This window comes from Trichoplusia ni (assembly GCF_003590095.1).
Source record: "Trichoplusia ni isolate ovarian cell line Hi5 chromosome 26 unlocalized genomic scaffold, tn1 tig00000068_group25, whole genome shotgun sequence".
Taxonomy (NCBI): domain Eukaryota; kingdom Metazoa; phylum Arthropoda; class Insecta; order Lepidoptera; family Noctuidae; genus Trichoplusia; species Trichoplusia ni.
The window spans coordinates 5512-19471 of record NW_020799915.1 but is presented as its reverse complement, the minus strand read 5'-3'; the positions used below and the strand labels follow the sequence as shown (position 1 = coordinate 19471).

The following is a 13960-nucleotide window of genomic DNA, read 5'->3' as shown; positions in this document are numbered from 1 at the left end:
TACAGAATACAAATAGAATTAAATAGTATTACACAATATGCATACATACCTTTATAAATTGTATTGATGCCTATTGCAATAGGCCATCAAAGATTCGGCAATAGACATTGAATAAACGAAAGGCCATTACTTCCGAATGAGGCAGTTTGAGAAGTCGCAATTCTTTATGCTGTTGCAATTATTGTAGACATGGGTGCCTATTATGTACTAACGTATTTCTTTTTAGGAATGATTGTAGGTAGGTATCCTAATTTCCGAAGTATGATAAGTGAGAATGCATTAACTAATTATTCTTTGGTTGCCTTACATTTACCATTTACTCTAAATATGAAAGTAATTAAGCATCAAGACAGAACTTTAATTGAACGGATTGAGATCACTGATAAGTTATAAAGCAAAAACAACTGTAAGTTTTCATGAAAAAAAAACCAGCTCGATCCGGTTGAATTGTAAGCTTCAGAAAAGGCTGGGCGGAAAAAAAAAACAGTAATGTTCGCGCCATGAGAACATACAGATAGTTTTATTCTTTTTAATCTTTATTTTATGGCCTCCTTATTTTCTCATTCTCTTGTTACAGACCTCAACAATGCTAGAAGGAACAAAGATCAATTCACCATCACAAATGGCGAGCGTCTTCGACATTGCTAAGGACACCGTCCTATTCCTCGTATTATCCTGCTATTACATCCTTGAATCCCTATTCTGGACCTTAGTACCTAATGCTATACGACCTATGAAGAGTTTGAAGGGAGATGTGGTGTTGGTGACGGGAGGAGCCGGGGGTGTCGGCCGCCTCCTTGCTGTCAAACTTGCAAGACTTGGCGCCAAGGTCGTCATATGGGATATTAGTGTCGAAGGTTGGTTATACCTACTTATAATTACTTGTAATCAAGATTTAGTTTCCTTATTTGGTCTCTCACAGGTCAAACACCAACTGGTTTCGCGTTTGGTTTTGACTAATTTAAGGCAAGTTCCTGGCGATTAATTTTATTAAACATTTGATAATGAATAAAATAATGATTTAAAATGTTAGATTCATACGCGTTTATCGACTTGCTTAAAATGTAGTTAACGATATAATTCTTATGGTTTTGATAAGTTCATAAGTAGGTACTGTTCGATACAAACATTGTATATTTATCTAGCATATCATTCTTCTTCATTTTAGGTTTGAAGAAGACGTGCGCAGCCGTAACTGATGAGGGCTACGAAATTGCAAGCTACGTCGTAGACCTATCAGATCGCACTGCAGTCTACGCAGCTGCTGAAAAAGTGAAAAGAGAGGTAACTACATACCATTTTCCATTTCCATTCCTCGTTAAAATTAGCCACTTTTTAACCGAAATATGAGTAACAAAATTGAACACATTTTTTTACCAAAAAATAAAGACCCCCGCACTAAGGAATGTGATCCTTGTGTCGCGGGAGTTTTCACAAACATTCAAGCCACGTGTGCTATGACACCCAGGTGTCCTAATCCTAATGGGATCCTGGGATCGAACTCAAGACACGTCACGATATCGTCACGCACATTCGGCTATCCGTGCAGTCAGTAATTTTAGATGTAACGTAATTAATAGGAGAAATGTTAAATAAACTCTGATTCTCTTATCATTTCAGAAATTAAATAAAGTTATATTTTAATTACAGGTCGGTAAGGTAGATATGCTGATTAACAATGCAGGAACAGTTTTCGGCGAAACTCTTTTGGATCTTTCTGATTACGCGATAGAAACCACCTACAAAGTTAACATACTCTCACACTATTGGGTAAGCGTACTATTAAATAAGTAACTAATTAACCATTGTTTTGTATAGAAAATTCCAAAATAAATTATCTAATTTGTCATTTTCTAATGACAAATACATTTCATAATTAGATTTGATTGTAGTCTGTTAATACCTAGTAGACAAATCATTGTTGCTTCATCTAAGTAATGTCAAATCAATGACTATAAAGTCATTTCAATTTAACCTTTGTGATAGTGTTAATTTAATTAAAGTTAGTTAAGTACATAAATGATATAGTGCAACTAATATCTAAAAACTAACGCTCAGTTCACAGAACAATGTGAACTGACCGTTTGTGTCGTAAAAAGGCTGTTTACTTTTTCAAACTATTTTTAGACGTTGAAACACTCACTTAAGAACCTACCTTAGAACATGGGCATAAGGGAAAACCAACATGGACTATAAAATATCGTACCTTCACACTCTGAAAAAAAATATGCCTAAGGATGTAGGTATATCCCACGCGACCATGCTATGGTTTTGGAATTTGATCTATTTGAGTTTGAAGTTACGCTATCGAGAATATCATTCTTGAAAAAAGTGATATGAAAATGATACTTAGAATAAATGGAATATTATTTCTAAGCTTCTAACTCTCACCCCTACTTTCTTCCAGACGGTAAAAGCCTTCTTACCCGACATGATCGCCACTGGCAAGGGACACATCGTGACCGTGGGCTCAGTGGCCGGCATGCTCGGGACTTACCGCTGCACAGACTACAGCGGCACTAAGTTCGCTACCATTGGCTTTCATGAGAGCCTGTTCACCGAGTTGAAGGTAAGTGAGAAAATAGTGACTGATTTACTAGCTTATATTTGCGTTCAGCCAGTGTAGAAACAAGACGATAGATATAAAAACAATCAGACACCTCTAAGTCCATTAGAGGGCAAACAATTTTGATTAGTGCAAATCTTGCTTAATAAACTAATTAGCATCAACGAGCTACGTTTACATCCACGCTAAATTTAGTTGTCTGAGTCTTGCGTCACAAGTCTGGTGTCTTTGTGAATGTGAAAATCCTCAAAAAAAGGATTAAATTTCGTACTGCAGTTGTAGATAATAAAATAAAAAATAAAATTTACTTCAGCAGTTTTTGGTAACCCAGACACCGGGAATCACTGATCCAACGACCTCTAGCTCATAATAAAACCTGTTTCCGTTTCCCAGGCTCATGGCCACAACACAATCCACGCAACTCTAGTCTGCCCGTACTACATAAACACGGGTATGTTTGACGGAGTCTCCCCGCGTCTGATGCCGATGTTGGAGCCCGACTACGTAGCTGAGACCATGATAGATTCTATAAGGAAGAACGAAGTCAATTGCGTCATGCCTGGATCAGTTAGATACCTTCTACCTTTGAAGTGGTAAGTTAAGTAGGTAGTTTGCTTCTATGTAATCTGATCATAGAAAGTCTTATGTAAGAGATATAGAGGATATCGCCAACAAATAAGAAACAAAAAATACTGTTATTTATGTATCTGTACTAACTTCCTACATCCTTCTTAGATGTTTCTAATAGAAAAGAGCTTACACGTATACATTACTTTCAATTCGAATTACTTACAGACAAATAAAAATATATTGTCTTATATTTTTGTGTTTCAGCCTGCTCCCCGCTAAAATGTGCTGGGACCTGATGCACCGAGTTATGAAGGGGCCACAAGCTATGATGGAGTTCAAAGGAAAGCCCAAAGCTGTCGCTACATAGTAATTAGAACACTAGACTTACTCAATTTACCTTGTAAATAATGTAACGTGTACTTAAATAAGATAAATAAGACTTAAAATATTATCAGAAGCATTTTATGTTACGGTAATGTAATTATAAACGATAAAAAATATAGGTCTTTAATTTATTCGTTCCTTAAAAAATCTGGAATTAAGAATATCACAAAACATAAAGGTTTTAATTAACTTATATTTATTATCACACGCTAATCAAAATAAGTCGTAGAAGTAGTCGAGGCCTTGCCCGAGCTCCCAAATGGCGACGCCTGTACCATATTCTTTGGCCAACTCGAGACGCTTTTGTATAGAGTATAATGTAGGATAGAATATTTTCTTGGTCCCTTGTGATGTTCTAGAAAGAAAAAAAAAATTATTATATGTATAATAAGTTTTCTTAAAAAAACGAATCCCGCACTAACGACTCCAACGAATCCCACACAAAGTGGTCATCAATTTTGCAAAGTAGGAATATTTTTGTCGAAAGTTTTGAAATAAAAAGGAACGTAATATTTAGTCGAATATCAATAACGAAAAGGATTACAAGAAGATTTTATGTTACAACGGGAATATATTTCGGTAATGAAGCGCAATAAAATCTGTTAAAATGGTAAAAGAAAGAAACAGTGGCAGATAAAAATCGTTTGAAGCAGTTATCAGAAATACCATTCGTTATGTTTACTAATTGCAGTTCCTGCCAAGCGCCAGTTGTCAGGCAATTAAAGAACAATTCAATTACCTAGAATTTTACTTGTTATGTCTGTAACACAACTGCTGTACGTGATTTTGTGCTCTGGTAAATTATGTCCAATAGATTTCTATGTGAAAGCAGTATTCTAATAAATAAATAAACAGCTGAGGGCTCTTCATAGTTAATTATTTCATTTCCTTATGCAAAATATATTTCATTTTTCCTGCAATCCTTTACAAGTTTACTTCGCAGCACCTTTTTTTACCCATTGACTCCATTTTACGGTAATGAAGTCTAAAAAATATGACACTTACCTGATTTCCACATAATTCTCAGCTGTATTATTATTATAAGATAATGCTTGATTATTTTTGGCATGTTTCAATAATTCTATATATTCTGTGCCAACAATGGGCCCGCCACCGTTGGCTGTATAAGAATTGCCATAGAAATTCAATCCAAGTAAAATCTTGGATCTCTTTGAAGGATTTTCATCATTGTCTATTAGTTTCTCTACACATAGTCTTACCCAATAAAGTGGGCCATTAGGTCCTGAAATCAAATAAACCACAAATGTAAGGCGAAACTACATCTCCAGTTTTGAAAAAAGGATAATTTCCAAAATGTCTGTTGTCGATTGATCAGAAATTTGCAAGAAGTTTGGTTTATTCATGCACTGATAGGTCAACACAATCAATTAGGCATCAGTCATATAATCATTGCTTGAGTAGAATAAGCATGAATATTAATACTTCTTTCTTCATTGTTTTATAAAAATGTTAATCTAGAACTGTAAAAATGCACTAAAACCAACTTACCTGGCTTCTGAGGACTAGAAAAGTCATATGTCATAACAGATACAGCTTCAACATATGGGTATATATCATTAAAAGCTTGGATGAAGAACTCATCAGTGGGGAATCCACGGAATGGTGGGTAGACTAGAATAAGACTTAGATCATCCTCTTTCATCTCCAAACCTAAAACAATAAACACTTCAATTAATGGATGCTCAATGACGGAGCTAAAAATAACTGGAATAGGTATACAAATGTTTTGTTTAAAAGTGTTGAAACTACTCAAAAACAAAAATACCATTATTTAGGGCAAAGAGGACGACTAAACCAGGTAATTATCAGATGTTTTTGTTAAGTTAGAACCAGTAGTTATCAGTTGGTATATATGGTTATCATAAGGAAACAAAAATCTGAAAACAACACATACTGTTGTAGTAAATATTATAACCATCATTTATACTTTTGCTGATAAGCATAGTTTCCTTGTACACATAGACCATGAAGGATTTTTATGCACTTACAGCCAATCAAACTACTGACCTACATACAGGCTATTAAAAATGTGCATATTTTTTTTAATAATTCCTAATAGTTAAAACAATACATGGTATCTTTATCTATTTCAGGGTCTTAGACAAACTTTGATATACCTTGATATCTTGCTAGTTTTTATTTGCACAATGCCAACTTTTTTCACAGAGGTAAAGAATCACTTACCAAATTGTTGTATAAACTTAACAGACTTGTCAACATATTTCCCTATCTGTGACAACACCTCAAGCACCACACCATCAAACTTCCATTGTTTACAAGCCTTCTTAATCTCCTCTATAAGAGCTTTCTGTTCTGTATGAGAAGTAGGCTCCATGAAAAAGGCTTTTAAATCAGATGGCTGCCAGTTCTCAAAGAGAATTCTTGGTAATACTGAAAAATAATCACAATAAAAAAAAAACTATACTGTATTTTCTGAGAATTATTGTTCTCTATTTAGATTACACATTCATTTAGATTACACATTCATTTAGATGATCCAGTAAATATACAAATTCTGATAAGTGTACATTTTTTTGTAAGTTAAAAACTTACATTTCAGATTCGAGGTAGAGCCTTTTTGCTTCACTGACTTCATCCAGGCATGGTCAACGTCATGCAGGCCAGATATGATGTAAATGTTGGGTGATTGTCGTTTAATTTGCAGCCATACTGGCGAAACATAGTTGAACTTAGGTGCCCACGTCTTCGCCACATCATAGCCTTTATTGTTCCACTACAATAAAAATAGACATTTGAGATTTTTAGATTACATTAAAACTTTACTTATTGCTATGGAAAAATTTATGTAAAACAGCAAAAACAAGGTTTTTCCTAGGCATACTCACAGGTGTAACGTAACCTAAGACGGCATTCTTGAAATTCCGCGTTACTACATCTTGATGGTACGTAGCATGGTATTTTATAATATCTTTCACTAAAGGTGCTTCGTTTACTAACTTACGATCTAAAACATTGTTTTTCCTAGGCCCTTCTTGAGGCTTAACACCTTTTTGGCCCTTTTTATCAGAGGGTGGCGAAAGGGTAGCCAAGCAAACATTAAGAAGGAAAATAATCTGCAGGGCTGTTTTAATACATCTCATTTTTCTGATGAATGTCACGAACTACACTATATAGTCCTAAAATTAACTGTGGATTGCTCTAAAAATATTCACAACCACCTCGTCAAGACAACAAAATTCAGTAAACAAATCGCCGGATTCGCCGGCTGCCATAGATAATACATATAATACTGGTATAGATGAGACACTGACAGATCAGTTCTTTTTTTCACTACTTGCCCTGTAAACTAGATGGCGCTAGCGTCTGTGAAGCGATCTATAGCTATATGTATGTATGCACTCATCTACATAATATCTATAGGTTGCTATAGGTAGTTACGCATAGTACAGCATTTTTGCCGTGTATAAAATGTACTAAAGAGAAAAAAGAATACAACAAAAATATAAAGATTTTTCTTTATTTATAAATACGGATAATTTATACAATTTATTAATTAACGTCTACAATGTATTGAAATTAAACCACTTTTACTTTGACACATTTTTACTATTATAATTTACTAAGTAATATGATTTTCTGTAGAAAAATTATTCTCTAATAAAATCGTAATATGGTTTAATTTCATTGGCTAACATTCATAATACACTTATGGTATATTACAATCACCAATTAATTCACATTAATAGAAACCATTTTTAAATTATTAAGGGTATAATTGAGAACCTTCTATTTTATTTATCGATGTAAATAAAGTAGATGGTTGGAAATGGCCACCCATCAAAAATCACATGATTTAAATCAATCAAATCATTTAATTAACAATAAGGTTTTAAATATCATTCACATTATTTCCTTTTTTTATGAATTTTATAGAAATTGTATGCTTGTAATTTAAGTATCGTTATTATCAAAATCAGCAATTTTTCCTGTTAAAATTCTATTTACACCCGTACACCAACTATTTACAATTAAGTTGATGAACAAATTAATTATATAATTAGTTAAAATCAATTTATGTTCATCGCATTGAATAATTGAAAAATCACATCTGCAATTTATAAAAAACACAATTATTATTTTTTTAAGTTTATTATTTCGGGCGATCAAGTCTCAATCATAAAATATATTTCATTAAGTAATTTAATAAATGAATCACATGTGATTTTTTTGTATAATCAATCATGTAATTAAATGCATTAGGATCAATTTCTTGTTGAAGTAAATCAACAATACAATTACAATTTTTAAATATATTAGATTTAGTTTTTTTATTATATATCCAGGGTACATATTTCTTCGCTTCCGAATGCAAAATCAAATTACTAAAAATAATTTGACTCATTGTTGAAATTAAGGAATCAACTGCAAAATCAGAATCTAAATCATCAGATTTTATAAATCATCATATTTAACTGTTTGAGACCCATCTTGACTTTTTACAATTTTTTCAAATTCTATTGATTTAAAAACAGGTTTAATTTCTGCCCAGAATGGGAAATGTGGTGATTTGTTTTTAAGACATCCCTTGAGTATTTTTGCTGTATCACGGTGTGAGTGGCCATTAAATGAATCAAATAATTTATCAAAAATCAGCAATAAATCTAGTTTCTTCACACTCAGCTAGTAATATGTTGCATTCTGAAACAAAAAAATATATATATACATCATTAATGTTTGTGGTTATTTATGTTCCTATGCAAAATATATATATAATCAATTTCAAAATATATATATGTATATATATGTATTCACAAGAAAAAGTATATATGTATGATTTATATGGATAAAAAATACTTATAATCAAAACATTTAACTGATTTTCATTATGAGTTGCAACATACCTTCTACAAATGTTTGCTCCATGTCCTTTTCCTTATCCTCCAACATTGAAACTGAAGCGACTGGTTCAACTGATACTTCTGCAACTGCAGATGAGCTGGTGGTATCTAGAAAGTAGCAATAATCTTGTTAGAAAAGACTTAGCACATACTTTAAAACCTATTAATATAATTGTGCAATTCTACAAAAGACTACTTAGAAGTATTTTAACATAATTATAACATTTCACAACTATCAAACAATGTTGTCTCGTCCCAAGCTAAGCAGAACTTGTGTTATGGATACTAGACAGCTGATAAACATACTTTCTAAATATAGAAATAATTTACACCCAGACACAGAACAAAATGATGATGCTCATCACACAAATATTTCTCCTGATTGGGAATCAAACCAAAAACCTCTGGCATAGCACTAAAAGACACTAGCCACTAGACCAACAGGACAGTTAATGCACTTCATTTGCGATGATTAGGTGACAGAAAATAAAATTGAAACAGCACTTGTTGGTCTGTGGTTCATCTTAGGGGCAGATTTCACAGTTATTTCATACATTTAATAGACATCTGCCAAAATGTTAATTGCATATTTGTTTACATGTAAATTGGATGTTATAATATGCAAATATATTTATTTACCTGATGGGATAAGGCTGGTGTAAAAGGTTGGCACTGCATTTCTCGTTAATACCGTTCCTTTACCTATGTAGTATTTCTCAAAATGTTTATAGTCTTATTTGGTTGTAGATGTATGTATCTCCTTTCATTATAATATCATCGTCTAAAACTTGTTTCCAGATCTCAAACCTTTCTTTATAACAGTCTGGCTTAGGAAAATGATGTAATGTACCTGAAATTAGAAAGAATGAGTTAATTGCAGGTGGTGAAATTTATGTTTTAAAATATAGTGATATATAATAGTACAAACTTCGATCGGATCGTTCCTACAATAAGATCACTTATTCTATCATCAATAATCATCTTACCTCCTTCTTCACATCCAAAATAGCAATGAGTGCGAGAGTATTTCGGTAATCTCGCCATCGTAATCCGTAAAAAACGCAGCCAAATTTTTAAATCAAGTAATGTAAACACACGTCGTAGTCCATTAAACGATGCCAGGGTCAAGAGAAATAAATATATTCGTCGGTATCCGTTCACGAGAAGCCAAGTAAATACGTAGGAAGCAGTTTCGAGGTCCAGAAAACACGCGATGGTCAATAATAGGCAAATAAGTCGAAAATAAAACTTGGTAAACTCACGGCACAAGAAACGAACGTTGAGTGAAAAGTTTTCAAAACATATCAGTGCTGTCATGTCATTAGCAAAATAAAAATTGCGTATAAGATTAATTGAAGACCGAAAAGGCGATTCAGTTTTTTTTTAATATTTTTTAGTTTACTTTTTATTAAATAATATTTATTAAATTATTAAAAGAATAACATTTTGAAGAAAGCAGTTACTGTAGCGGCATCTAGTAATATTTAAGGGAATATTATGCCTTAGTTGACTTGCCCTGTGGCATAGATGGCACCACTTTCCATACATTTTGTTTTCTTGCCCTCAAAGTACTGTACTGTCACCCCCATGCCGGCTGCAATGTAGACACTAGAGGTGACAAAACATCAATAATAATAATAATAATAATAAATAATAATAATAATCTTTATTTCAGAACAATGTCCATACATAATTACAAAATAATAAGATTTATAGTAAAATTTGTGCGCGTATAAATGCTTTCAGGATGTCTGAGTCCTGCTTTTCCGCAATAACCTGCAGGATGCTGTTGGTGCTGCTCCTGACCCTGCTCAGTAGTGATACGAGCCGCTTGCGTATTACCGCGTGGAAGCCGTCTACCCTGGCTTCCGCAAACATACCGGAGGCACTGCAAAAACGGGGCAACCCCAACAACATCCTAAACCCGTTGTTATATTGGACACGTAAGGCATTGAGCGTCCTCTGCGTATATCTGAACCACAGGCTGCACGTGTAGAAAGTCTGACAGTAGGCTTTAAATAGAGTGACTTTAACTTGTTTACTACAACGCACAAACCTGCGGGCCAGCATATTACTTCTAACCGCCAATGCCCTACGTTCCCGTTCTATGTCAACCTGGTCCTCAAGGTCCTCTGTAACGTAATGTCCAAGATATTTAAACTTTTCTACCCGCTTTAGTTCAATGCCATTTAGCTTTATTGCGGGCACATTCAATGTACATTTACCGGGGGCCTTGAAAACCATGTACTCGCTCTTCTTAGCATTGTACATCAATCCATGCTGAATGCTATATGTTTCACATATTGCAAGCAACTGCCTCATTGCACTTACAGTTGGGGTCAGCAGCACCATGTCGTCTGCGTAACTAAAGTTGTTCATACAAATGTTGTCAATCCAGCATCCCACTCGTGTGCTGCTGAGCCCAACTATAAGCTCATTCACGTACAAGTTGAAGAGCCTAGGAGAACTCAAACCACCTTGTCTCACCCCGCACTCCAACCTGTACGTGTCCGAGAAGGCATTTGCCCACCTTACATAATTATTCTGGTTTTGGTACCAGAAATGAAAAATCCGTTGTACCTGTGTAGGCACGCGGGTTTTCTTGAGTTTCTCCCATAACAAGTCATACGACACAAGGTCAAATGCCTTGGAGAGGTCAAGAAAGCATGCATACACAGGTGTACTTCTTTCCGTGTAGTATTGGACAGTGTGCTTCAGACTCAGAATTGCGCTTTCAGTGGAAAGTCCCGCGCGAAAACCAAACTGAGCATCATGAATATTAATATTTTTATCAAGTTCTGAGTCGAGCACACTGTCCAACACCTTGGCCACAATTGTAGCCAAGGAAATCGGTCGGTAATTGTTCTTATCAGACAAATCTCCAGTTTTATTTTTAACTATTGGTACTACGATGGTTTTCATAAGGTCTATAGGCAAGTACGAGTGATTCAGACATAAGGTAAAGAACATTGCCAGCACACGCGGTAAATGAACACCAGCGTATTTTAGATGCTCGATACTGAGTCCATCATGACCCGGTGACTTGCCCCTAGACATGCTACTCACAATTTGTCGAACTTGTTTAGCAGACACCCTATACAATTCACCGGTCATGGTGGACCCAGGATCTGCAGACGAAGAACCCAGTGGAGACTTAGTGGTAAAATGTTCTCTAAACAGTTCAGCTATATCTCTGCTATCACTCGCACTTCCCACGCTCACTGGAAGGCCAGTCTTATGATTTAAACTGTTGGTTGCTTTCCAAAAATCACTAAAGTTTTTAGAAGCACGACATTCCGAAATAATTTCCATTTTTATCTGTTCTTTGTTATTGTGACACCACTTTAATCTATTTTTAAATAATTTGCGACTTTCACACATTTCTTCATATATAGTACCGGATTGTGGCCTATCCTGAGAAACCCAGTATAAAAATTTACTCCTAGCTTCCCTGTGAGCTTCACATACATGCTTATTCCATCCTATTACATGTTTTTTCTTACGCGAGTGAGATTTAGTTTCACAAGTGTTAATGGCTGAGTCTGTTAATGCTATTATTATATCCTTATATAGTTTATCTAGACAATTTCTATGTTCCTTACAATTACAAATATCATAACTACATTCTCTTAATTCAACAGGAAAATCTATTAATTTCAGTTTACTATTGCACAATTTGGTATAGCTTTTTATTTGTTCTTTAGTTCTATAGCCCCAAACAGCTTTATTTTTTATATTTTTATTATAATTACTATTTTTACATATAATTGCACTTAATTCACACTCAATGACTAGGGGCAAATGATCAGACCAAAACGTGTCATAATTAATAAATACATTCTTAATAGTTTGTTTGGCAGAATGACTAGTAACACAGTGATCGAGCCACCTCACACACCCGTGAGCCTCGCTTATAAATGTATAATTACTTAATACACTTCCTAACACATCTATATCCACACAGGACCATTGTTGGTCCATACATAAATTAATTAGCTCGTTACCGAACAGTTCTCCCGGATGAGCATTAAAATCTCCTAGTACGTAAATAGATTCTATAGCGTAATGATCAACTATCGCACATACCTCGCCAAAACATGTCGTAAACTCCTCCAAATTGTCTATTCCATTTGTCGGCATGTAAACACTAAACACAAGAAATGCGCGGTCTTTCATAGACACTTTTTATTGCACTGATACGCGGATTATTGCACTCGATAACAGTCACCTCTTTGAACACACTTTTACGCCACAGTATTGCCACGCCACCGTAAGGTCTTCCTTTCAAAACACCGTTTGAAATATCCACTGCTGACGTGCCCGTGTATGCGAACTCCTGGTCAACAGTGCCCAGTATCGGTATGTCATAGGGAAGTAGCCAGGTCTCTTGTAAGGCTATGATATCCGCCGACTGACACAATTTTCTGACACAATCAATTGATCTTTTTATCGACTTACAGTTAAAACTGACAAATTTAAATAAAGTAGTTGTTGCAGTTGTATTTGTTTGTATACCCATTATTAATTGTTTTGTATCACATCACTATTCACAACATTGTTTTCGGCCTTCTTAGTTTTATTAAAGTAAACAAAGCGCCTAAAAGACACACCTTCTGGCCACAGACTATCATCTAAAAACATTGCGAGCTTGTGGTGTGGTACAAAGATTTTAAATGCATTATAATTTCTTTCCTTTTGCATTATAATTTTCTTTATTGTTACTGTCAATAACACTGGTATCGATTTTTCTATGTTGACGTTTACCGTTAACACTTATTTTGAACGAAGGAAAATGAATGAATGCTTGTTTTTATTTTAACGCTTAAATTACCTTTATACTTTTACAATTAATAAAACAGATTATCGGAAGTCTAAAATTATCGATACTTTTAGCACAGGTAATTTAGAGCATAATTTCACCATAGACTGCCATAGACGAATCACGCAAAGAAGCAAGAGGATTGATTTCTCATAATGCCGCGTAATTTAAAAAGGTTACCAAACATCTTTAAAATAATTATAGATATTCTCTACATACGAACTTATTTTAAAATAGAAGTTACAAGTTGGCTACTTGATTTTTAATAATGAACATTTTAAAAGTCCAGCTCTATATACCTAGATAACACAATCTGCATGAAATATTTATTTAATTTATAGATTTAACAGGCATTACATAAAATGGCTTTCACACAAATACTTGATTTGACTTGTATTAACTTTCACTTAGGCCTATAAGGAATTTTAAATAGCTTAGACATTTAAATATAGGGCTTACCTGCTGATTATCTGTATAACGTATACGATGGCATGAAACTGCGGTGAAATCATCTAGAATGTCGCTAAAAGTAGGTACTGTGAAATTTACTGGCATACGTTCAAAAGTAAATAGATAAATAAATGTTGAATGTGATGCAATTGTTTAATAAGTCTAATAAACGTCAAAAGATGCCGTCTCATCATCATAAAAGTAACTCCAACCTTTAACATAATTATTTATTTCAGAAAATATACGTGGTGAAATTCAGTGTATTCCGTTATTAGTGACTTTCTTCCAACC

At 34.2% G+C, this 13960-nt stretch overlaps 2 protein-coding genes across 2 annotated transcripts; one reads left to right on the top strand and one right to left on the bottom strand.

Annotated features, from left to right (window-relative positions):
- The first annotated feature begins 482 nt into the window (after positions 1-482).
- Positions 483-3636, top strand: LOC113506809 (short-chain dehydrogenase/reductase family 16C member 6-like). Its single transcript, XM_026889645.1, has 6 exons — positions 483-857; positions 1169-1284; positions 1651-1770; positions 2408-2569; positions 2960-3159; positions 3401-3636. The coding sequence occupies exons 1-6, from the start codon at positions 587-589 to the stop codon at positions 3501-3503; spliced, it is 972 nt and encodes a 323-aa protein (XP_026745446.1). The 5' UTR covers positions 483-586; the 3' UTR covers positions 3504-3636.
- Positions 3635-6790, bottom strand: LOC113506808 (chitinase domain-containing protein 1-like). Its single transcript, XM_026889644.1, has 6 exons — positions 6388-6790; positions 6095-6275; positions 5726-5932; positions 5030-5191; positions 4526-4763; positions 3635-3875 (listed from the first exon to the last, which is right to left on the bottom strand). Exons 1-6 carry the CDS (start codon positions 6640-6642, stop codon positions 3734-3736), a joined length of 1185 nt encoding a protein of 394 aa, XP_026745445.1. The 5' UTR covers positions 6643-6790; the 3' UTR covers positions 3635-3733.
- Between the last annotated feature and the right edge of the window lie 7170 nt (positions 6791-13960).

Coding starts and splice junctions, on each gene's coding strand:
- LOC113506809 (XM_026889645.1), top strand. CDS start 587: ATGCTAGAAGGAACAAAGATCAATTCACCATCACAAATGGCGAGCGTC. Junction 1,285..1,650: donor CTGAAAAAGTGAAAAGAGAG/GTAACTACATAC, acceptor TTTTAATTACAG/GTCGGTAAGGTAGATATGCT. Junction 1,771..2,407: donor ACATACTCTCACACTATTGG/GTAAGCGTACTA, acceptor ACTTTCTTCCAG/ACGGTAAAAGCCTTCTTACC.
- LOC113506808 (XM_026889644.1), bottom strand. CDS start 6,642: ATGAGATGTATTAAAACAGCCCTGCAGATTATTTTCCTTCTTAATGTT. Junction 5,192..5,725: donor TAAGTTTATACAACAATTTG/GTAAGTGATTCT, acceptor TTATTGTTTTAG/GTTTGGAGATGAAAGAGGAT. Junction 4,764..5,029: donor TTCTAGTCCTCAGAAGCCAG/GTAAGTTGGTTT, acceptor ATTTGATTTCAG/GACCTAATGGCCCACTTTAT.